The 25,322-nt window shown below is 44.6% G+C and overlaps 2 protein-coding genes and 1 long non-coding RNA gene across 3 annotated transcripts in view; 2 read left to right on the top strand and 1 right to left on the bottom strand.

The window, feature by feature from the left end:
* ARHGEF26 (Rho guanine nucleotide exchange factor 26) overlaps nt 1–2,668 on the top strand; it is a 42,338-nt gene extending 39,670 nt beyond the window's left edge. The window contains exon 14 of the mRNA XM_426718.8: nt 218–2,668. Coding sequence (XP_426718.6) covers nt 218–360 — 143 coding nt within the window. The 3' untranslated portion in view covers nt 361–2,668. The remainder of the gene's footprint in view (nt 1–217) is intronic.
* Nucleotides 2,669–5,896: 3,228 nt separating this feature from the next.
* On the bottom strand, nt 5,897–23,286 carry DHX36 (DEAH-box helicase 36). Its single transcript, XM_015291824.4, has 25 exons — nt 23,056–23,286; nt 22,837–22,958; nt 21,733–21,943; nt 21,030–21,068; nt 20,404–20,574; nt 19,539–19,618; nt 18,447–18,521; nt 18,154–18,320; nt 17,533–17,614; nt 16,890–17,030; nt 15,639–15,741; nt 14,671–14,758; nt 14,042–14,097; nt 13,866–13,930; nt 13,249–13,392; nt 12,514–12,631; nt 11,797–11,895; nt 10,773–10,946; nt 10,367–10,453; nt 9,602–9,685; nt 9,384–9,483; nt 9,206–9,296; nt 8,168–8,288; nt 7,452–7,604; nt 5,897–6,491 (listed from the first exon to the last, which is right to left on the bottom strand). Exons 1-25 carry the CDS (start codon nt 23,260–23,262, stop codon nt 6,306–6,308), a joined length of 2,964 nt encoding a protein of 987 aa, XP_015147310.1. The 5' UTR covers nt 23,263–23,286; the 3' UTR covers nt 5,897–6,305.
* On the top strand, nt 8,288–12,270 carry LOC121111514. The gene is made up of 2 exons (XR_005862300.2): nt 8,288–8,340; nt 8,638–12,270. It is a non-coding gene; the product is annotated as an uncharacterized LOC121111514 (long non-coding RNA).
* Nucleotides 23,287–25,322: the final 2,036 nt, after the last annotated feature.

Here is a 25,322-nt window from a genome sequence, read left to right as displayed (position 1 = left end):
TGTCATAGCGTACATAGGTAAAGAGTTGGGGATGGTACGGCTTGGGTGGTTTTGACATGTGAAATATCCACAGGCATGAAATTGAATTGCCTAAAAACAGAGCTTGGGCATTTCATCAGGCACCAGGGTTGTCTCTACACAAGTGCATTGCTGAAAAGTTCTGCCAGGTGTCTTTAAAAGTACTTGAGAAGAGTTCTCACTTTGTTCACGCTTGCAGGTTGGTATGAAGGGGAACGACTGCGGGATGGTGAAAGAGGCTGGTTTCCCATGGAGTGTGCAAAGGAAATCACTTGTCGTGCCACCATTGACAAGAACATGGAGCGCATGGGACGTCTGCTTGGACTGGAAACAAACGTGTAGATGGCTTCTGCATCCTCCTACCGTGCTGCAGGATTTGCACTAAACTGCTGTCAGCAGAGGCACAGCTGCACGCACTACAGCTCTTGCATGGAAGACGTGAGGCACAGATGCATTAAATACAGTGACAGAGCACTGATACTTCAGATAGCCCTTCTTGATTCACGTTTTGAGAGCTCTAAACTTATGCCTACCTTGAGTAACAGCAGCTTCTATGAGACTTAGGTTCCTGGGCAGTGGACATCAGCCATACTTTCTTTTTTAAAAACAATTTTCAAAGCTTTTAGCTTTGGTTCCTTATCCCCATTTATATTCTTTCTCCTTCTGTTTTCTTGATCATTTTTACTTTCTTTCTTTCAAATTCAAACCTCTCTGTAGCAGGCTGAATACCAGCAGCTCACCAAATAAATACATACACTGAGCTGGAAGGAGAACAGGAGTGTAACACTGGGGGAAGGGAGTTCCAGCTCCTAAGAACTGAGCTACACTAACCAGATATAACTGATGAAGGAGTGCCTGTCCAGCAGCAGCCCAGGGTGAGCCACATTGTGTAGGACACAGTGACTAAAGCTGACACAAGCTCCAGAGGAGCCGGACATATCTTGTGGGGTGGTGCTGTGTGCTGTGGTGTTATTCATACTGCTCACGGTCTCTTCCTGCTGCTCCAGAAAGGAACTGTGAAAGCAAGCAAGAGGTACCAGCTTTTCAAAATGATGATCTTGAGCATCTCATTCTCTGATACATTTTTAGCATGACCATCAGACTTGAGCTTGTTTTCATTAAGAATACTAATAAATACACACAGTTTGAGCTCTTTGATGTCCTTCTGGCAGTGCTCTGCTGTGCCTTATGTTGTTTCCTCCAGGAAGATTTTCCTGAAACCCAATTTTTGCCAAATGCAGAGGCCATTCTGTCCAGTGTCTCTCAACTCCAAAAGCTCTTCCAGCTCTGGATGCCTCTGGCAGTGATTGAGCCACTTTCTTAATACTTACTACAAAATAATTTCAAGCTGTACACATACCACAGGAATGTGTTTTTTCCCACTAGCATCAACCACCTGAGAACTGAGATGCCTGCACTCCAGTCTCTTTTCTGGTGTCTTAAAGCAGTATAACTGCTGGAAATCTGTCCAATCCCTTTCAGTTTTTTCCAGGTGTCAAGTTAGATCTTAAGTTACTGCCTGGATGGGGCCTACAGTAAACATGAAGTACTTTTTCCCATCTTTTTTTTAGTTCTTCCTTCTTGCTCTTCTGAGGAAATAAATGAGTTATTATTTGTTTCTGTGGATGTAAAAGTTCAACTGAGCTTCAGTGTACTGAATATCATCGTTAGCATTTGTTAGCATTGCACTGAAGCCACAGGCACAGCCAGAAAGGCAGTAATAAGACCCATGGAGGCTGATGAAGCTGCTGCATCTTCAGTGCAGGAACAGGGAGGAGAGGTGTGGAAGCAGAGGGGGTGTCTCTGCCCCCCACCACAGAGCAGGGGGGAGCCCTGCAGGTGGAGGAACTCTCCCTGGTGCAGCTCTTCTTGGCTGTGGAGACCTGGCACAGTTGCACATCACACAACACCTCTGTTTTTGCACCTGCAATTTAGCTTTGGAATTTCACAGAAAAATAGAGCTACTTAATATTGCGTGAAGAGAATGCACTCAAAACTAAGTTAATTTCAGCACCTCTTTTCTGTCTATAGATGAGACAGTTTGTGTTCTAACAATCTCCATCTTCTCACGGCCCAGCTGCTGCCAGAGCAGGCTTCAGCACGTGTGCAGTGAGAGATGTGTGGCACCCAGGCATTCTGACACGGTCCCCATGGTTTTTAAAAGGTTCTGGACACTGTTTTACATAGACTGTAATGTGATGATTTGTGAATAACTTTGTGTATAAATATGTACCTCTGTAACGATTGAAAAGCTGTTCGGAAGACATGTGTACACAAATGCTGCCCTTGGCAGCCTGACAGTGGCTTTCCAGCCTTCCCAATTAATTTATAAGAAGAGGACTGATGAAATGGCAATGATACGGACTGTACATTGAACAAAGTCTTATTTAACATAGTAGAAATACTGCTAATATTTTAACAAAGGATTTATTGTACACAGGTGGGTGTTTAACACATAACTGAATGTATAAATCCAGGCATTAATTTTATTCAGATTTTTAATACAGTGTATATATTTTATACCTATTTTTTCCAGAAGTGCTGTAATGTTTTTTAAGAGCATTTTTCTTATTCTCAGACACAGTTCTTAAGGAATTAAAGACTTTTATAGGACAACAATCAATAAAATCCTTTAAAATCCTTACTAAAATACAGCCTCAGTTTTTCTTCAAGGAGCACTAACCTGCAGTCCTTAACACATTTGTGTCAGAGAAGGTCGATGCGTCAAAACCAGCACTGTCCTGAGTGCTACAAGTCGATGGTGTGTGAAGTCGGAGCAGTGACCCACACAGCTCTGCAAGAACATCTCAATTCTGAGCAAGAGAAGAAGCCACGGAGCCGTACAGGGATGTGGTCACTTGTCTGAAGGAACCACAGCACTGAGGACAGTAGGAAAGCAGTCACCTACCTTTGCTGTGTGCCTCCAGCCTGGTCCTCCAGCAGTGCCTTGGAGGCAGGAGGGAAGGACTGAAAATACCCGGCTGCGATCCTGGTGTGCCCGGCCGGGGTTTGGGTTTGTTGACCTCTGCTCTGTTTGCACGAGACCAGGCCAGTTGGCAACCCATTGGAGTAGCTTCTCCCACGAGTGGAGAGGGGTCTTAAGATGGGAGGTGGGAAGGTTCATTGATAGAGCTTTAAAGTAGGTATGATGGGGGGTGGGTGTGTAACCAGGGTCACTGGAACAGAGCCTGTATGTAACATCCCAGTGCTTGCAGGAGAGGGATGTGCTGGTAAGATCCCACAGCCTGGTGTCTTGGTGAAGGAGCAGGACCACTCACCGTTTTGTACGGAGAAGACGAGGGCTGGTGTGAGGTTGGTGGCTGTGGAAACACCCGAGTATGGTCATGAGGTTATCAGGGCTACTGCCACTCCAAAGGAGGCCCAGCTCAGCACGGGTAACAAACAGGAGGAGCTGGATGCCTTCGAGCAGTCGGAAAGCTATGATATGGTCTCCATCATGGAAACGTGGTGGGATGACTCACAGCTGGAGTGCTGTGACAGATGGCTACTGAGTTATCAAAAGAGGCAAGGCAGGGAAGGTGGTGGTGTAGCCCTATGTGTTAAGAAAGAATGGGAACGTATGGAAATTAATTATGGTGATGAGAGGGTGGAGAGCTTATGGGTCAGAATAAAAGCGAAGGCCAATAAGACTGACATTACTGTGGGAGTCCGCTACAGGCCACCCAACCAGGATTAAGAGGTGGACAAGTCACTTTACAGACAGTTGGGTGAGGTCTCGAGGTCTCTCCCCTTGTTCTTGTGGGGGGCTTCAACTTCCCAGACATCTGCTGGGTTTATAATACAGCAGAGAGGGAACAGTCGCAGAGGTTCCTAGAGTGCATGGGAGATAACTTCCTGACACAGCTGGTCCCTGCTCTGCTTAACGCAAAGGACAATGTGTCAACTAAAACTACACCTTCACCTGTGAGCTGGCAGCAGTCAGGCCCAGCAGCCAGCTCCCTCCTCCTGCTGCAGCAGCTTCTCCAGCACAGCCCTCTCCTGCCCCAGGCCTGGCCATGTGTGCCCAGCACAACCAGCTCACACCCACACCCATAGCACTGCCACCCCCTGCAGGGAGTGTGATGCAGGGGAACACAGAGGGGCACCCACCCCAGAGCTCCACCAGGGCTCTGCTTGGGGCTGCAGTGACCACTGGGAACAGCCCCGCCTGCCTGACTCCTGCCCTGGGCTGGAAACCCCTTAGCTCTGCTCAGGTGCAGCCACCACAGTCAGGCTACACTTGGGCTGCCTCATCAGTGTGATTGCACCCACCTGCGAGGTGCCCAAACAAAGGATTAGGAAAAGTCGCACACAAAAATGGAGAGGGGAGCTTTTGCTGGCCTGATAAAGCAGCACCCCCTGAAGAGCACTGAGGGTCCTACTGAAGCAGCTGACAGTACCAGCTATCCCAGGACCCACCATCTCCCACGCACAGAACAAAAGCCCACGCAGTGTTCGGTTTGGGGTGGCACCAGGCCTGTGGCACATCAGCACACGGCCTGCAGCACATGTCCAGAACAGTATACAATGAGCACTATGCAGCCGCTCACAGTCTTTGGCTTTCATTCCAGTCTGAAACACCCCCCCCCCCCCCCCCCCCCGCCCTCCAGCTCTCAGACATCACAAATTGAAGGCATCATAACAAGCAGTTCATCTTCAGATAAAGCTTTCCTTAAGTTTGTAAAAACACATTTTCAGAGGGTTTGCTGGTTTTTGTTTCTGCCTTCTAGCAACCTCCCTGTTCCATTATCCATAACGGAGTCATCATCCTGTCCAGCTCTGACTTGTTCTGGGTTGAACCTCTCAGATTTCAGAGGGAAGGACCAAAAACCCCCTGCTGGCACTAAGCCCCTCTGCTCCGCCACCACCCAGCAGCCACGCCGCTCGCAGTGCCCGGTGTGGTGACCTCTATCAGAGCAGAACTGCACACACGGCGAGCAGACGGGCACGCAGTGACACTGTGAGCACGAGGCGGTGACCGCACAGCTCAGTCCGCCGCTGCGGGATTAACGCCGAATCCGTAACCCTTCCTCCAACCGCTCTCCTACACCGGGCTGCAGGCCGACCCACAGCGCGAAGCTCACGGTTCCCCAGAACAAAGCTCCCCGTTCAGAAGGTAACTGAACGCCGCCGGGTAACCGCAGCGCCCCCAGGGACAGCCGGGCAGCGCCGGACGGCCGCGCACTGCGGGCCCCCGCGGTACGGCGCAGCTCCGGGGCTCCCGCGGCGCAAACTGCGCCCGCATCGGCACCTCCGAACGCCCACCAACAGCGGGCACGGATTGACCCTTCCGCACCTTTATCGTGCTCCGCACCCGTTCCACGCCACCCCTGCAACCCAATAAGCAGAACGTCTCTCTACCGAGCTCTTCAAAAAGCGCTGCTATAATCATTGCAGGCGTCCTTAGAGACAAAAAATAAGCGGCTCCTCCATCACCCAGCGCTGCTCTGCTCACAAGGAAAGCGGCAGCGCCGCACCGCCCTGTTTGCCCCCCGCCCGGGGCAGTCCGCACAGCGCCCCGCGAACGGCCTCAGGAGAAACCGCGGCCCCCATTGCGCCGCCGGAGGAGGGGAGCCCAGTGGTGCCCGGGACCGCAGAGGCGGACGCGACGCCACCCGCGGGGCCCGCACCGCCACCCGCACCGCAGCTCCGCCCTCCCGCAGCGCCACAGCAGTGCCCGACGCCGCGCCCGCACAGCCCCGCCGCAGCTCTCACCTCAGCGCCGCCGCCTCCCGCCGCCGCCCGGCCCGTCGCAGCCGTTACAGCCGTTACAGCCCGCGCTCCCGCCCCCCGTTCGAATCTCCGCACCTGCGGCCGCGCGCCGCCCCGTGCAGCTGCGCCGAGCCGAACCGCGTTGGAGAGCAGCCGACAGCGCGCCTGGGGGAGAAGTCCTTTAATGTGACACCGCGCCCGTACACGGACCGAGTAAAAAACCTACGGAACACAAGGAAGCCTTAAGGCGACTCCACCGCGATCGGTAACGGGGTGTCCCCGCACGGGGGCCGCGCCGCAGCGCTCCCTCCCCGGCACCGAACACCGCCCGCGCTGCTCCGGGCCGCCACACATCACCCACGGCTGAAGGAAGAACGCTGCAGCGTTAACAGGACTTCGAGAGGGACAAAAGCAAACGTACACCAACTAACACTGCTAACATTGCTGCTTTGTTATGTAAAAAGCGACACAAGACATGCAGACACAGACACGGCCGCAGGAGCTGCCCTCAGCCCGCCCTCCAGCCCCGTAACTGCTATCAGCGCACAGCGGGGGGATGGCCGTCCCGCCAGCGGTCAGCTGCAGCGCTCGCTCTGGAATCGCGGAGCGTAATTCCTGGCACTTTCATTCTCCTGGGTGGTGATTAAGTCTATAATAGCTGTCAGCACGGCTGTATCCCTGCTTTTAGTATCGTTCCAGTCCACGGGGTGGGGGTTCTCTATTTTTTCCTGGAGAAGATCATCGAGCTCTTGTCTTAAATTCTGCAGACAGAAAGGGTGGTGGGAGGAGAGAGAGAGGCCGTGAGGAAGCACACAGCGACACCCAGTAAGCCCAGAGCCCTCTGCCCTCTCTTCTCGTCCCTACGCCTGTTGCTCCCACATGCATCCATTTCAACAGTGCTACCTTTAGGATCAAAGAGCAGCTCTCCACAATCCAGCAGTTTTACCTTTTATGACACAGTCACTGCTGGCTGTCTCACCCCTCAGCAGGCCATTACCATCACTACTGCAGGCCTCAAAGTAATCAGGTTAAGAAAAAAGAAAACCAGAGGCCATTTCTGGGATCTCATATACAGCTCCATTCAGCTCCTGTTCCTGCTGGAAAGCACTGCCAGCTAACAGCCCCTTCCTCTGGTTTCCACATCCGCCTGGTTACTCCATGGGCACAACAGAGCTTTAGCTACAGAAAACTACAGAAATTACACTCTTCAACTCTTTTCCTGTCAGACGTGGTCATAAATCCCTTCCATCTGCCCTACAACACTTCTCTGAAGCCTCCACCATTTTTCAGCATCCCCCAAACTTCTCAGCACAGGCTGCTCAGCTGAACAACACCTCCTTCCACTGCTGCAATAGCAGCACAACCCTCATTCCCATCAGGGCAGCCATTATGCTGAAAACTCAAAGATACGAATTTGGAGTGCCTGCTCCTAATAAAGGCCAAGCACAGCGGAGGTCATTACTGCTTACTTCTGCCCAGTTTATCACATGAATCAGACTGTTCCGAACACTCCTTTTACCACCACTTTTTAGTCTGCATTCATACACTTATCTTCAGAAGAGAAATTCTGTTTACCTATCATACCTAAAATATTTACTGAGAATACATGAAAAATACTGACCTGTTATACCCCTATAGTGATACCTAAGTAGGTATAAATATAAGGTCTCTAAGAAGAGCTACTGCTGCACTGAGACTTCCATAGACACAATTATCATCACCTTAACCAAGTGTGCGATTCTTGCCGGAGACTGGAAAACTATCCATTCATCCACAGCAATGGTGTCCTGATCTTTGTCCTTCTGAATGGATATATCTCCTCCGAAGAACAGCAGACAGTATGGAGACACTTCTGTACAATCATACAGGTATATCTGTAAGATGACAAAATTTTCCAGTCACTCTCAAAAGCATCAACTGACATCACAAGCCACTCATGAAACTCAATGCAGAATTCCTGAAGATCATTTTTTCAGTCATGCATTGCAAAGCAAATCTGAAGCAACTCAGCTGGAAGAGTTACAGCAAATGAAACAGGAGCAAAAATGGTCCCACATGCAGTCATTTACACAGAGTGGAGAATCAAACGAATTGTCCCATTGGCAATCAAACAGGAAGAAGAAAGTTCACAATGCATTTGGGTTCTCAGCAAGTGAGAAAGTGTTACATTGGTTGGAAATAGAAAATACACTATTTTATTTAAAAGCAGAAGTAAGCACCTAACAGAAGGCAGTGGTTTAGTTACTTACGGAACAACCCCACCGGTATCACAGAGAACAGACTACGAGGGCGTGTAAAACATGACCCAAAAGAAGAAAGCTTCCAACAGAGCTGCTCTGTACCTTCTGGGCACTGCTCACATACCCCCCGCACCTCAGTCGAACCTTACTAAAAAGAGCTACAAAACTAAACTACACAAACATAAACCTCCACGTACACTGCTAGTTCTCATCTTCAAGTGGTACACAAGCCAGTTATAATGGAACTCTGTTTCTTCCACATTAACCGACTTCGGATGAATATTCACTGTTCCATCTGTCTTGGTGCAAACTTTCACCCTTAAAAAAAAGATATTGACAACTTAGCAGAACCAGCCTGTCCAGCAAAGTGGTGAGTGTCACTAATCCTGTGTTTGGTGGATCTTCCTTGCAGCTGCCTTACACCTAGCTCCACCATGTGGCTAAGATGCAAAGACACAGTAACACCCATCAGATCGGTAAGCTTCCTGCTGGGTGCATCGTTAAGGTAATTTTAAGCACAGCCAACTCAGTTTAAAATGGAGAAGTAACTGACTAGTAGTGCCAGCTGCAGACAGAACTAAATGAGGCAGGATTCTGACCACCTACACTTACATTTACAATGGAAAAAAAAAAAAATCACTTCTTTTTGTTTTGTTTTTAATTCCAGACACAGCGATTGCTCTTAAGTTTGCTGTTTCTAAATTACTCACTGGGAAAGTGATCCAAATGTTCAAACCCTTCATTCTGTCTTAAATCACGTTCATGAGAACACAGATATCCCTCCTTGTAAGTGCAGTATTATTAGGAATAACACTTATTAAGAGTAAAGAGCCTGATAATATGAGAAGCGTTAGATGAACAGACTGGAATTGCTGGGCTCTGTCCTGACAAACAAGAAGGGACAGTGTTTCAACTGCTGCTGCAGATAGAAAGAAAACGACAGCGTCTCCTTCAGCAGCCATGATATTAACATAGCTTAGCATCACAGATGGTATGATTATGTCACACCAATTATTTCACCTATCAGCCAATATCCAAACAGTCAGACATCATCTCTGTTCTTTTAAGTAAAGATCAACAATCCTATGCTCAGATCTGTCACTCTTGAATGAGGTAACCCACGGATCATCCGTACAAAGAATTCATTCATGTATTTTAGCCATTGCTCTGCCTTGCCCATCTACCTGATGTAGAAACTACCGCTAATGCAAACCAAGATCACACCAAATCCTTACATTTTCCTCTTTTTGCTAAAGCTTGGCCGGATCTTTGCAACTTTTGGATACAAGCCAGCACAGATGACAGCTTTGAGCAACTTCTCGTTATCTGTAGAAGACAGCAAAGTAAGTAACATGGTTCTGCGAACTGTGAATCTGAATGATCAAAAGCTTTCAATTTCCCCTCAGTATTTACCCGAGTTGGTATTAGACTTGGGATCCTTGGGGTCTCTGCTATTCACAAACCCAGCTGCAAGCAGATGCTCGGCAAATTGTCCTTTCATGTTATGCAGCATCTAGGAAACAGCAACAACTGTCCCACAACAATGCTGTGCAAAAAGGCTCTTCCCATTCCCCATCAACATGTTCCTCATCCACCCCACTCCCCAGGCCCCCTAACAGCCAGAACGTTACCTGGAGAGTATTTGGAGACAGGAAATATTCCCAGCAATAGTCTTTCTCTGTTCTGAATCCACGACGACGAGTCTCTTCCCAGCCCTATAAATTCAAACCATCATTCAAAGGAATCTTTTAGGAGAATATATACTAACAAAAATTAAATGAATAAAGACAGACCAAAAGACTGGAGGTCAACAAAAAGTCATTTTTTTCCTCTGTGAGAAGGCAGACCCTTTCAACTCTCTGTATTATATTACGTACACACACACACACACACACACACACACACACACACACACAGCATTTGAGTAGAAAAACAACATTTTTAAGTGGTGAGAAGTGAAACCTAGTGAAATCTGTTTGAAATTCATTTGTTGGTATTAGAAGTAATAACTGTTTTTCCACACCATTTATTTAGTGGTCTCCTTGCCCAGTGCTACACAATGAAGTCTCCAACACTTCTGAAGTCAGCCCCAGACTACGGCAGAGGACAAGCAGCACTGACTTAGTAACTTCTGAAGGGCTGCCACAGAGTTCCTCTCTCATCAAACACAGGTTTAAAAAGCAGCAAGATAGCCATGAAGTTATGTTTCCAACAGCATATCCAGAAGAAATTTGGCTACTGAGTTGGAAAACAAGACCAGAAGGGTGAAAATTAATTTGGTTTTGTTTCTGTAGAAATCAAGAAATACTTGAGAGCATATGCTGATGGGATTTTTTCCTTAGAATAAAGCATAAAACCCAAATAAAAGTGAAAGAGAAACACTGAAACATTCTTACTGTGAAAGCATTCACCACAGTTAAATGATCACTTTTAGTATTCTTCGACAGCTCCTTTCTTCTTGCATCTGCCACTTTCTCTTTGCCCTAAAAACAATCTGAATTTAGAAAATATTCATGACTCACATGCCATTCCTCCATCCACTTCTCTTTCCCAGCTTAATGAACATATATAAAGCAATACTTCGTATGCAGCATGCACAAGAAGTAATGCTACTTTCAATGTTCTGTAGGCAAATGTGTACAGTACGTCATAGTATGTGTAGGCAATCAGTACTAATAAAAAAATACCATTAACACAGAAGTGAAATTAAAGTGCTTTTACACTACAACATCTCAGTGGTATCCTACAATTCTTTTGAGATGCTTAAAATCTTATTTGTAATTCTTGCTTTAGAAACGTTACCAGAGGAATGACAAAAGGGTCTTTGAAGCTAAGGCTTGCTGCAATCGTAAGTACTGGATCCAAGCAACAGAACAAAGCTCCAAAGAGGATCATTTTTCCAATATGTGGTTCAACTGGTAATCGTGCTAAATGCACACCGAGCGGAGTCAGCTCCTCTTGTCTGTCCAAAGCATTCTGTCAGAAGAAAAAACAAAACATCAGTGATATTTGAAGTCGGAGGATTTTCTTGAAACAATCATTGGAAAATTTAGAAAACAAAGGGAAGCCTGGTATCGGGAAAAGGTTAACAAGGGGGTAGAGGTAGGAAAATGACCGTGCAAGTTATGCAAAAATAGAAACGTTCAAGAGGTACAATAAAAGAGCAACCACCTTCAATGGTGTTTCAGGTGGTTTACTGGGCTCAGTGTCCTTCTGTACAAAAGTATGAAGACTAATTAACATTTGAGTGTCTTACTGGTTTTTTTTGGCCAAGCATTTTTTTCAGATCTGTATCTTTCTATAACTTCTGGTTTTTATTTCCTTTACTCTTTGCTACTACACAGCCTTGACAAGGCAAGGAGTCAGTAGTATGCATGTGTCATTGATCTCTCTCTCCCCATCATCCAAAAGCACACTGACAGATGAGATCTTTCGCATATTTGCCCACAGAAAAATACATCTCCAACCCTCCACTGAACTGGCTGGAACTCTTGCTATAATCAGACATGAGCAGGGTTTTACAGAACTACCCAGGTAAGAACCTGTAGGGAATCTAAACAGGAGTTGTGCCACGTGTTTTCAGCAATTCAGGAACTACTTTATGTAGCCCATAAACTTCCAGTATTATGTGAAACTGCCTTCTCAGTTCAGCCAAATGTCAGAACACTGTACAGTCTGAAGATATAAAGGATCTGCACAATACAGTGTTTCAAATGTCTAGACTTGTGCAGACAGAATAATCTTTCTAGTAAACAACAAAAACTACAATTTGACCGTAAACAGTCTTTGTTGCATGCATGAAACAGCATGTTAATTAATACTTTACCAGCTCCATTAGATGATTAATGGCCAGCATTACAGCATCACGAGATGGCGGATCCATTAGTTTACTCAGAAAATAAGCAATTCCACCAAGCTTTAGAATCTGGAAGAAAGCAAACAAACAAAAGAAGAGCAAACCTGCAGCAATTGGAGAAAGGTGGCTACCTACCTAAAAGTAGTGCACGGTGACCACGCTAATGACAAAAAGTGTAAATACTTCAGTTTGAAATTAGGATTTCACTAATTAAGAAGTAAGGACAGAAATAGAAATGTTCTCATTGAAAATTTTAATCACATCGATACTACTTCATTCACAACATACACACATGGTACTCCTTAGGTATGCACTGGAATTCAGTATAAACTTGCGAAAAGGAAACTCGTGTCTACTTTAAAAGAACTGTTCTTAAAGAATCCTCTTCACTCATTGGCATTTCCACAGAAGCACCTCTGATTAAATCTTTTTTTTTTTTTTTTTTTGGAAAAAAAGCACAGTTGAAATTTGCATCAACACTTCAGCTTTTATTTACCCTGAACAATCATTTCTCTGCGTTTGATGGTGTTTTGCCAAAACCGCTCCAATTATTAGCTAAGTATATTGTACTTATGGTGGAACAGAATTTAGACTTGAGGACAACTCTAAGCTCAGAGTTGCAATAATTTAAGCTTTCAACCTTTTATTCCAACAGAAAAGTGAACACCTGAAGATGCATATGCCTACCTTGATCTGTAAGCAGAGCTCTTCCAAAGGTGTCCTCAAGATCTCTGGTAACTGATAATCATCCAGAAGGCTGGCACGCAGCCCATTGTACAGATGGTAACAGTGGCCTGGCTGCACTCTGGAATATATTTAAAGGAAAAAATGTATGGGTTTTTCTATGACCCTGGGACACCACGACTGCATTTACTTATAAGCAGTTTTTCAAAACTCTTTGAAAAATTAGAATGGAATTGTCTTCAGTTGTAATAGCCATTGCAGCTTTCAGATAAGCAGACCAATCAGCAGGGAAACAAGGCACAGAAAACACAAATCTCATAACTGCTCAAAAGGAACAATGAGGAGAACAGAAAAACTGCCCATGTGTGAACAAACAGAAAATACTCCACAAGGAATTCTGAAACACAGAAGCTTCGAATAATTCGGTACAGTGTTAATTTATAGGCATTTTTAGCTTTAATATATCATAGCCTCAAAAGTGAGGGCAAATGCTACCAATATAATAAATAACACAACACAAGATTTATTATTCTATGAGAAAGAAGGAAACTCCTGACTAAAACACAGCAGAAGTTATGGAGAACAATGAAATAACACTTTCCATAACAGTGACAGGAGCGCTGTGCTACTGCCTGCATCTGAAGGTGTGAATAACCAGGTAGTACCTCCGGCACACACGTGCTTCAAGGCCAATTGAAAGATAACATCACCACGTTTCCTAACCAGTCTCATCCTTACCTTCCTGCTCGACCTTTCCTCTGCTTGGCATTAGCTTTGCTAACCCACTCTGCAGCCATTGTGCTGATGTTGTTCTGTGTATCAAAGTGAGTTTCCTTGATTTTTCCACCATCTATAACGAACACCACGTCATCTATTGTAATGCTGTTTAAAAATAAAGAGAAAATAAATAACTCTCCATCTTTGCAAGCTTAACCTACAATTTTACGCATTTAGGCTTTCTCTGTCCCCTCCCAAACCATGAGTAGGAAATAAAAATTCTGGTATTGAGCATGTCATTAATAAGTACATTATTAAACGGTTCAATAGCAAGCTTGATTTCTTCTGACAGGTCTGGCACGAGTCACCACATGCAGTTTTGAAGCCTGCAGAGGACAGCCAACTCACAGCTATCACATACAACAACTGCAGGTCATATCATCATCCACATCTTGATTTTTTTAGACAATTCTCAGAGGAAAATTCCAGCTTAGTCTTTACCTTGAGACACATTTATAATTTAATAAATTAATGATATGAATCTTTAAAACATACCTTGTTAAGTATTAAGCAGTCTTATACTTTTATTTATTACATCAAAATTACAGGCACTACACATATGTGTAACTGCTATTTACCTGGTCTCTGCAATGTTGGTAGCAATCACAATTTTCCTTACTCCTGGTGGGGTCTTCTTAAACACCTGTAATTATCCATGGCCCATTTATATGTTTGCAAAACCAAACATATGCACAATTATTCTTTTTCATTGTTCTGAAATGTTACTTTACTGTGTAACGGAAGAAACACATACCTGAGTCTGGTTAACCGTAGGCATCAATGAATGCAAAGGGATGATAATAAACCTATCTGAAAATTAAAGTAGGAAAAGATGCACTGTAAGCACAGAAACTTTCATTATACAGGCAAGAAAAAAGAAATCAAGAATGCAGAATAGAGAAACTATGCTGCAAATGAATGACTGCTTCTATTTCTTATTCTGAATAATAGCATATGTATACATTTGCTTTTTGTTAGCAGTTCAATACATCAGTGTTAAATGCAGGTGGTAAATCCTAAAAGAGATGTAAATTCAATAATTAAACGCCAGCTATAATGAAATGTGGGGCTGGGAGGGAAGGGGAAATAGAACCTTTTTGTAAGGATGACAACTGCATTTTAAGCTCAAGATATTACTCTTATAATGTGCCTTTTACCAAGATTACCACCCACAACAAATATTCACTGCTACTCATTTAAACAAAGGGCCAATTCTGGAATGCATTCTCTTTTTAAAACATACAAATCCATGAGCTACCTAAATATTTATCTGTGATAAAAAAATCATTCCATTATTCTACTGAAGCAGCTTGCATTAATCTCTAAAAACAAAACGAAGCTATGTAACATTAACCATCAAAAAAATCCTTGTTTTTTTTTTACCTGACTTGAACATGACCTGTGACATCAAGAGATCATGCAGAGTGCTAATGTTGTCCCATCCTGGAAGAAACACGAGGATTGCACCATCCTATAGGTGAGAAAATGAATGGGAAAAGGAACGCGTTAGAATATGTTACATGCTGTGCAAAAAACCAGAACAGCCACTGATGCATGTCTTCTGGTTAAGTGATATCTGAAACCTCTGCCTTTGGAGCAACACTTACAGGCTAATTTTCTACAGAAGAACACACCACACACCTATAAGCTTAAGAAATCCAAATTTCTTTTTAGACACATTTTCCCTGCAGTGTTTTAAATGCTGTCATATAAACATTTGAAGAATTTGAGCTGCAGTGAAACACAGAAAAAACTGATGTTTGATTTTCCAAGGAAGAACAAAATAAGAAAGCCCTATTGAAGTAGCACAGCTTCAGTGCTCTATCAGTTGAAATTCCAAATGATTTGACATTCTTAATAACAGAAATTCTTTTCACAAACTCTGCTAAAGTATCAGCTCTTCCATGGATGTTTTTGATCACAGAAATGAATATATAACTCCAGGTTATATGTTATATGTAACCTGTGTATGTTACCCAAGATAACAAGTTACTCTTACTTCAAGTTTGCCACTGCTTCAAGCACAAAAGCACTCTGATAATAATGTACCTAACAGTATTACTGGAAAACCCTTTTTACTGAGACTCTAATTAGGATTTTCAGCCTCAGAATCTGATGTCTTTATATTTCAAGATCCACTTCCTCTAACACAAACAACAGAGAAAAATCTAGAAATTGAAATTAATACTGTAATTAGATATTTAATGACATTAGATTGCTTTAAAAACATTCAAAAAGCCACATATCTACGTAATAGATGAGAAGAACAACGTTGGTAATTATTTATTAACAGCCACTGGCCACAATTCAGTCATATCTTGAAAACACCGTGCTATGAAGCAGAAGGGTACCTCTTCTTCCAAAACAATGTGTCTGATAAGTGCTGCTATTAGGTCAAGGTCAACCTTGTCATCATCCATCATTTCCAAGGCATCTATAGTACCCGCTGAATACCTACAGGCATCAAAAGCAAGTATATTGGTACACCCACAGCCATGCACTCATATCCATTATAAGGCTACACAATTACACATCCATGTACACTGCTATTGTTCAGTTCCTTTTTTCCTTTCTCTGGAGGTACAATACTTGCCAGTTTAGTAAGCCAAGTTAAAGAATCCTGTTGCGACTGATCTGTATTTCTCTCCTCCTCATGGATTACCTAGGATCTATAGCCTGAGCTCACCCTTCAATTCATCCCTCCCTCCCAGTGAGTACAGGAAACACCTCATCTCTTCAGCCCTTTGCTTTCATGCAATCTATACCAATTAGCAATTTGTTCCACAGACTTGGTTGGGAAAGGGATGAAGAAGTACAAATGGGCAAGTGGAACATGGGATAGAACAGACAGCGCTGATTACTTGTTTCCTTAGGAGGGAGACAGAACTGAGCCATCTTAATTATTTTTATCAAGCTGGATATATAGAGCGTCACAAACTGCAGAGGTAAAATAAGACAGGAGGAAACAGAAAAATGCTGCTCCTGAAATACAATTGCCCCACTACCTAATTAACCTATTTACTTGGAGAACCAAAGGGTCAAATGCTGGCAAGCAAAAAGAATGTCTCAAGTGGCAAACCTCTGCTGGGTGCTTGAGAGGGAAAGTGCTTTAGCTTGGTTTCAAACCACTTGAGAGGAATATTGAAATATTCTGAGAAAAAGTCCTTTGGAAAAAAGAACAGTAGCATATTCTGTATTACATTGATTACAAGACTGCTATACTGTGAGATCTATCTCTGAAAAATTAAAAAGACTGAAAAATAGCAAAGCTGACAAGAAAATAAATCAGGAACAAAACATAAGAAGCCCAACGCTATGCTGAAGACTGTAATGGGCAATAATAATATCAACAGCAAGTGAACCTGGCAGCTGTAAGCTCTCTTAAACCTTGCACATGCAAAGGAAGATAGATCTCCGTGGCTGACTAAATTACTCCAGCAGTTGGAGCCAACTGCACTGGCACTCCATCATTCCTGTCTTCCCCCGTATTAAGTACTACACTGCTCATGAAAGCACGGTATTAAAATACAGCATAAAATTCTGTTTCTCAGCTGAGAAACAGAAAAATCACAAACAATGCAAAACAGTAATTTGAGACCAACCTGCCCCGCAGCTGCCTCAAATATTCTGGCCATCGTTCCCTGTAGATTTCTTCTTTTTCTTCTTTTTCTGGTCTGCTTATATGTCCTTGCATGAAACCTTTCTTCCACCGTGGCCGACGGTCTGTGTTTTCTGGAGTATATCTTTGAAGTTAAATAACAAATTTAATTACATTTTGAAACTAAAGTCATTTAATCCAGCCGCATTGTTTTTTCCACACCGTGGACAACACACAATATTTCAGCTATGCCATATAATAAGGTCATTGGATACACTTTTTCTGAAATAATTCATGTATTTTTTTTAAATAAATAACAGCTGCCATCTCCAGTAAGCATGAGAACAGGTAAAAGCAAAGAAACAAACAACTAGCTTATCAGCCTGAAAACTCACCACACCAAAAGGAAAAGCAGGTTTTTTTCCTCCTCAAGCCAGTGTTTCCAGATTGCTACACTAAAAGCTGCTGAATGCCTCTTGAAAGCTTTTCTGCAACACAATGCCTGCTTTCCAGTGCAATTTGCCTTCTTAAAACAGCTGATATTTTGATAGGTCATTTGTACTGCGATAATACTTGAAAATATACACCAATAAAATGCAAAAAACAACCAAACTGTGAACTGCACTGTGGCCAGGAAATACACTCACCTCAACTTCTCAATTACATCTTCAAGGAGATACTCCACCACAGGAAAAGTGAACCCAGGAATGTGAATCATTGGACAGTTATCTATTGAGAAAGGTTTAAGCTGTTTTTAAAACAACAAAACAAATGCTGTTCTACCGAAGTCCATAAACAGTCTTCACTGGTTTTGCAATACAGTTCCAAGCCTGGAGGTTTTTTTGTTGTTCCCCCCCCCCCCCCCCCCCTTTGAATTCTCACAGATGCCAAATGCAATTAACAGAAGCAGCACAGGCAGCAAGCAGTGCTGCACTCTCCTGCACATTCACCTATTTCCAGCTAGAGAATACACACTGACATATGCAGAAGCAAAGGCTTCACTCTGCTTGCCCACTCGTGACTTCTACCATACTACGAAACTACTCTGTGCAGAGTATTCCTGCAATACATCTGAGTGACAAACGCAGACGAAACATCTGCTCGTTATGAAACAGAAGTGAGGAAATGAGAACCGCCAGCAGCTGGTGACGATCTGTGAAAAATGAAATCATTAATTCTTTTGATAAAAATCGATCTTGTAATTAGAGAACTAGATTACAGATGCCTAAATTACTTAAGAGGAACATTCACAGAAGCATTTCACCTACCAAAATATTCCGAAAACTTCTCTGCATTTAAAGTGGCACTCATCAGTATGACTTTCAGATCCAAACGAACATTCAAAAGATCTTTTATAATGCTCATTAAAACATCTGATTGAAGATTTCTTTCATGAATTTCATCAAGAACTACATGACTAATACTGGACAAATGCCTAAAATAGAAGAACAACATTCAACATTTACTTTTCGCAGTAGTAGAAAACAGATTGACAGAAGCAGCTCATTAGTCAAATCATTTGATAATCGCATTCAGTTTCTTATTAAGCAGGAAAACTTACTTATCTGACTGGAGCCACTGAAGGACAATTCCTGTGGTACAGTACAGAATTGAACCTTGTTTCCTTGGTAACCGACTGAAAGAGATACATTAAGAGTTCTTCAGTTCTCTTCTTCATTTTACAAAGTACTTAAGAAGCTTAGAATCAAAACGCAGACAGTCATTACAGACATTGTGAAGCACATCTCACACTTGAGCCTGCTCACAGTTCAGCTGGAGGAATGAGGAATAGGCCAGCAATGCAACCTTTCTGTATGGAGAACAACCACTGACAGAACCTGACGTCCCAGACATCATTACTACATTAATCTGCTGATCCAAATTCTTGCAGTTATCTGAACTCAACACAGATGACAGCTAGAGGCTAAATTACACAGCACTGTGACGTTCTCGATTAACACTAAGGACACACTTAGATGACTCTATGAACTAGTGCCTCGAGCTCAAACAGCACAAGGACTGAGCTGTTGTATCCCTCCAGCAGTATTTCCACCGATGTCAAGTGAGGTGTCATCATCTGCTGGAAGTGTTCCGTGTATTTTTTTCATGTTACTAGTGACTCCACACACAGTAACTTTAGTTCTGTGGCACTATGACTATGGACTCTTGTAAGTGTGCCTAACTCTTATTAACTGATCTCAATAAAGTCGCTCATTAGCTAAGTGCAGCAAATACATAACTTAGCCCAGAAATGCAACTTACAACATTCCTCTCCTTCAGCATTTCATTTTTTCCTTGAAATTCATGGATTACAGACATCAGTTTTACCTCTATCCACAGCATCTAGAATATCTTAATAAAGCACAGTTTGGTGCTAACCATTGCTACGTGGCTTGACGTTCAGAACTAATCTGGCAAATCAATCTCAAACCACTCATTTACATGCAACAGAGAATATAATAATCACACTTGTTGCTAATTTTCAACTCGTTACTCCCTATACCAGCTGTTCAGAGGAACTCCATTTGGAGAAAGTAGGAGAGTAAAAGCACTTGTCTACAGCAAGAACAAATTCTCACTTATTTCTTGCTTGAATAACAATAGATACCACTTCACAAGAAGGAATAAAAATTGCCAAGAGAGCCTCTTCTACCTCTGTAGACGAATCTGGTATCCTGTACTCTTGCCATTACCACATGCTTCTGCCCTTTCAGCAGCAACTCTCTCAGCCACCTTGAAACAAACAAAAAAACACCAAATGCATTACACATTAAATACACATCCACCACAAAACCCAAAAGGCTGAGCTACAATTTAACTACTCATCATTAGGAAACACTGAGAACCAAGATGGAACACAAACAGCACAAACCTGAAAACCACACGTTCTCTGAAAGCCAAGTATTTGTTTTCTGTCAGCAACTCAGAAACAGGCTTACAACACAAAATATATTTTAGAGAATTGAAAACATCATATTCTTACTCATAGTCTTCTAAGAGGCCTGAAACAACACAACCGTTGGTTTCAATTCACAATTGCACTGCCCAGGTCTGTTAAAATCACCAGTATAAATAATGACCAAATTCAGGGAAGGAGATGTACAGTGCCCGTACTCTAACTACTACCAAAACATATGAAATGACAAATCAGTGTGTATTAACAAAGTTATTTGCAAGAGAGTCTAGAAGGACTAATGAATACACAGAAAGCATTATGAACTGGCTCAATGCCAACCTTGAGCTTTAAGTTCAGCATGATGGCATCTGAAAGTAGATTCGTTTCTTTGAGAGGTGTGCAGCATCTATCTGGTCATTCGGAGCTCTTTCAGATCTTAGCTATAATTAGTCTAGCAGACTGTATACTCAGCTAATTAACTTACACTGGCTCCTTATGCCTAGTACAAAGATATGTTTTCATTCAAACAGAATGAGACAGTAATTTTACCTCAGTATTACAGTGAGAGATCAGACAATAAAGAAAACAAGCAGCAACAACAGCCCCACCTCACAGCACTTACTGAGATAGCACTGATCCTCCTGGGTTGAGTACAAACAATTCTGCATGTGGAGCCCTTTCCTCGCTCTATGTAATCATCCAGGATGAACTGTGTCACTTGGGTTGTCTTTCCACAGCCGGTTTCACCACTTATTACAGTCACTCGATTATTGTTTATAAGGTTTACAAGTTCCTGTTTCCAAAAGAAGATAAAACGATTTCAAGTACTGTGATCCACAACGGATGTCTGAAGTATTTTGTTAAGTCTTTATTACTGTTTTCTTTTAAGGTCACATTACATACTGGTAACTGAAGAGACAGATACTTCGCTATTTCTATTAACACTAAAGTTTACTTTAAACCACACAAAAGTAATTCTTGTACATTTGAACTTCACATGCATACGGCTGATCTATAACGGTGGCATTATTCGTATAAATGCACCTGTACCGATGAGGTTGAATAAATTCCTGCTTATCATGAAGCGATAAACCTGAGATGCATTCTGGAAAGAACTAAAACTACAGTCGAAACTCTGGAGGCCTCAGTATCCTTGTAAAAAGCAACAAAGCTCTCCCTCCCACTGGTCCCAGCTATACAAAACTTACATGAGAAATGCACCTCCTTTCAATTTAAATACACACTTACCTGTCTCATCCCATATGAAGGGAGTTTCTCTCGAAATCTCTGAGTAAAGAGAAAGTAACAGTTCACGTTTTAAAATACCATTTCAGCACTGAATTAATACAGCAGATTCCAACTATGAGCTAGACTAAACTCAGAAACAACAGGACAAACTCCCCCGCTAAAGCTGAACAGGGCCACTAGAAATGAACTTAATTCCATGCACATTTTCAATGTCATTACGTTCAGTAAAAATGTAGAGCAGTTCAGCACACAAAGAGGTACGTGCAGCTGGAAGACCCTGAACCATTCCCCTACCTGATTGATGCTAAAAGCATTTCATCGGGCAGCTCTACAAACGGCCATTAGAATAACTTGAACTACATTTTTAGGAGGTGTCCCCTCAGAGCCCATCACCCTACTTTTAGTTTTATACATATATGCACAGGTAAAGTCTTTAAAATTGAAAGCCAGAACTCCCACCCAACTAAACAATACATACACTTAGAAAGCTGGATTTTAAGCAACCAGAAGCCATCACTGACGGTCTGCTCTCTTAGTCCCTGCCCTGCTGACACAGTCTGTAATGTTGACGGACTTTTTTTTTTTGACAAAGTAATACCATGACAACTTCCCAATAAATAAAATAAAAGAATTTACATTTTTGGGAGTTTAATGCACATCATAATAGAATCACAAGCTCTCTCCTCAACACCTTGGAAAGTACCTGCATTTCAATATATCGAGGATCAGATTTCTTCTTCCTTAAGTCCTCTTTAAGTTGCTCATCTAAATCCGCATCTTGATCATTTTTTTCAAAGAGATATTCCACATCCTGATCAAGAAATGTTTTCTGCAAGATTGGCCGCCGTTTTACCGGAGCTTTTTCAGCTTTTTCAGCACCTGGTTTCACTTTTGGAGGCTGTTCTGGAACGTGCCTGAAATGAGGGCAGGGAACGCAAACTCCAAAGATTATCCAGAGCCGTGTCAAGCAAACCTCACATCTGTTTCTGAGATATCACACTGACAAGCTACTTGAGCCCTCACCCAAAGAGAACATGGCAAACGAAAACAATTAAGTCTGAAAACCACCAGTCAACAAAAACTCTACGACAGTATCTAAGGTGTGATGTGTTCTTTTCCTGTGATGTGTTCTTTTCCTCTAGAGGAAGCTAACAAGGCCACAGAACATCTCCAGAGAGCTGCCGCTCAAAGCACTGTTGGAACCACTGCCCCATAACTGCACCTTTCAGCCAGACAGGGACACACCTGCATCACAATACCGCGTGGAGCATAACACGCAGCCACCCGTTTCACTGCTATTGTCTGAAGTCCTTTAAGATCAAGTGTTAAGAATGAACCCTACTTCACAGAGACCATGAACTTCCCAGTGCTGCACAATGGCCGGAAAAGGGGGCCTGATTCCAGCCCTAGAAGAGTGCTGGATGTCCAGAGCTCAGAAGCTCCGACCACCTGCTGTCCTAAGCCTGGAGGTCAATGGCAGGACTTTGTGATTCTAGGACAAAACCTAGCACTCCAGACTCAAATTTCATCCGGAGGAGACCTTTACAGCAGTGGCTGCTGCCAACCCCCTCAGGATGGCTGAACACGTGGCAAAAAGAGAAAGGATCTCCAAGCCCACCGACCTCAGCCCGCCCCACCCACGCCCCTCAGTGACCTCCCCACGCCCGGGCAGCCCGCGGAGCGCCCGGCTGCTTTGTGTCGGGGCTGTTTTTCAGCTCCCCAACGTACGTGCGAAGCACATCGCCGAAATCCTTCCTGCACGCCTCCCGCCGCTCCGCCTGCTCGAAGCCAGCGCGCGCATCCTTACCCCTCCTCGTCCCCGGACCACCACGACATGGCTTCCTGCTCCTTCTCGGCCCTGGGCTGCACGGCGTTCAGCAGCTGCACGATCTGCTCCTCCCGCCGCTCGTCCATCCGCACCACGGCCCTCTGCGAGAAACGCGTCCGTCAGCGCGCACCGACACCGCCGCGGCGCCCCCCGCCCACGAGCGGCGGCTCCAACGCCCGGGCACGGCGCGCGGCCCACCTGCTGCCGGTCCGTCTCCTTGCTCTTCTGGCCCTGCTTCCGCGCGTACCACAGCCCGATCTCGCGGCCCTTGAGGTGGCTGGGGTGGCGCCCCCGCCCTCCGCCGCGGCCCCCGTGCCCCCCGCCGCCGGAGGAGGCAGCGGACGAGCCGCCATCGCCGCCGCGGCCCCGACCCCGGCCCCAATCGCGGCGCTGCTCGTAGCTCATGGCCGCCGGCACCCAACGGCACCCGCCGCCGCCCGCCTCCTCCGCCACCTCACTTCCGGCTCCCGCAGGCCCCGCCCCCACCGCCCCGCGCGGGTTCGAGTCCCGGGCCGGCCGGACGGCGCGCCCAGCGGGACGCGGCGATGCGCCCTGAGAGCCGCCCTTATTCCATGGCAGACGGAGTGCCGCCCTGACCCGCGCAGGACGCCGGGAAGCACCGCACGCTTCCACGCAGGGAAGTGGTTTGAAGTTGAAGGAGGGCAGATTTAGGCTGGATGTCGGGGAAGTTCTTTACTGTGAGAGTGGTGAGGTGCTGAACAGCTGCCCAGAGAGGCTGTGGATGCCCCGTCCATCCCTGGAGGAGTTCAAGGCCAGGTTGGATGGGGCCCTGGGCAGCCTGGGCTGCTATGGAATGTGGAGGTTGGTGGCCCTGTGTGTGGTGGGGGGGGAGGGTCGGAGCTTCACGATCCTTCAGGTCCCTTCCAACCCAAGCCCCGCCACGCTCCACGGCTCACACCGCTCTGCACGGCGCGCTCTCTGGAGTGTTAAATTAAACATTTTAATCTAGATAAAACTATTCAGAGAATTATTACTCCTTTAACAGTAATCAACGTTCCTTTTGTTGCCTCAGAACACCACTGTGCTGCTACGAATGCTTCCCCAATCCCACCTCCAGCTAATTCTGTCCCTCCAGCTCACTGAGTGGCTCCCAGAGCACCCCGTAAGAAATGGGGTTTGCTGCAGCTCTGTCAAGCTTGGGGTAGAAGGAAATGGCAGAGCAGCTCAGACTTGAATTCAAATTAACAAACAGGTGAGGAAGAGAGCAAGATCTCTGAGTCGTCAGCATAAAGAGCAGCAGAACTTGGATGAGGTTACCCAGAGGGAACAGGGGTTGAGAACAGAGCACGGACACATGGGAGGGTATAGGAAAGCCATCTGAAAGGTAAATGAAAGGAAGGCACGTGGGAGAGAGAGGAGAAATCCAGCAGGAAATATTTGTCCTTACTTTCCCTCCTCTCATGCCACACCTGTGCTGTAACACAGACCAGAAGGTGCTCCATGCCTCCTCGCATTCCTCACTGCACAACTGGCAGTACTGTCACAGCTTCCTGCAGCGCTATGACGGTGGCAGCCAGCTGGGGGGCAGAGCCAAGGAAAATCAGCAAATAAATCATCAGAAATCCAAGAAAAGTTACAAGATCCCTTCATGAAATGTGAGCAGCATACCCATGCAAACCAAACACGGAAGAACGTAACGAGTCCTTCCATAGAGTTCTCCTGTGTCATCTCTCTTTAAAATCATTAAAGAAGAATTGCTTGTGCTCTCAAAATTGTTTAAAACAATTCTCAGGCTACCTTTAGTTTGGGAATTAGAGAACTCTGACAGAAAAACCCTCAGGAAAAAAAAAACTTTACTAGGAAGAAAACTGCACCTGTCCTCACAAGAGGAAAGCAAAACAAGCTCTCAGCTATTCAGCTGCTCACCCTGTTTATAGGCACATGGAGAAGGAAGGTGTGTGGGGGCACTGGGGGCAGAACCTGGATTGATTAATAAACTGTCATGGAGAGATGGAACAGAACCACAGGAAGGCTCTGGAGGCCAAATCCTACACCAGGACACAGCAGCACAGCAGCTTTCAGTTGTTTCTCCCTGAACGCTTGGGAAGAGGTATTCTGCCTTCCCTGCTCTTTAACAGGAGGGTGGGATGAGAATGAGACCACAAGGATCTACTTTGGTTCAACACAGGTAACGGTGCCAGGAGATCTGGGCACCGCAGTAATGGAATGGAACTGCAGGCCATCTCCAACACAAAATATATAATGCGTAAGGCCATTACATTTAACTGATAAGACATTATAATCAAATTAAAAAGAATCATATTTAACTGATTTCCTCATCACTTTGCAGGAACATCACCTATGGGACATTAACTCTGTTGAAGTGTATTTGGGCACCGAAGCAGAGCACATTTGTGGGATGTGCATAAATGTGATTTCAATGCCTGGGAAAATTCCCTTCTGTATGCATTAACTACTGCACTTCAGCCATGTCTTCTTAACAC

This window comes from Gallus gallus, chromosome 9 (genome assembly GCF_016699485.2).
Source record: "Gallus gallus isolate bGalGal1 chromosome 9, bGalGal1.mat.broiler.GRCg7b, whole genome shotgun sequence".
NCBI lineage: Eukaryota > Metazoa > Chordata > Aves > Galliformes > Phasianidae > Gallus > Gallus gallus.
Note: the sequence above shows the minus strand (reverse complement) of the source record. Positions and strands in the feature narration are given on the sequence as shown.

Excerpts from the sequence above, each read along its gene's own strand:
- DHX36 (XM_015291824.4), bottom strand. The coding sequence starts at position 23,262 with ATGAGCTACGAGCAGCGCCGCGATTGGGGCCGGGGTCGGGGCCGCGGC. Across the intron at positions 9,297-9,383 it reads CAAGTCTAATACCAACTCGG|ATAACGAGAAGTTGCTCAAA; the intron begins GTAAATACTGAG and ends TGTCTTCTACAG. Across the intron at positions 6,492-7,451 it reads GAATCGCACACTTGGTTAAG|AATTTAAGACAAGAGCTCGA; the intron begins GTGATGATAATT and ends TTCTGTCTGCAG.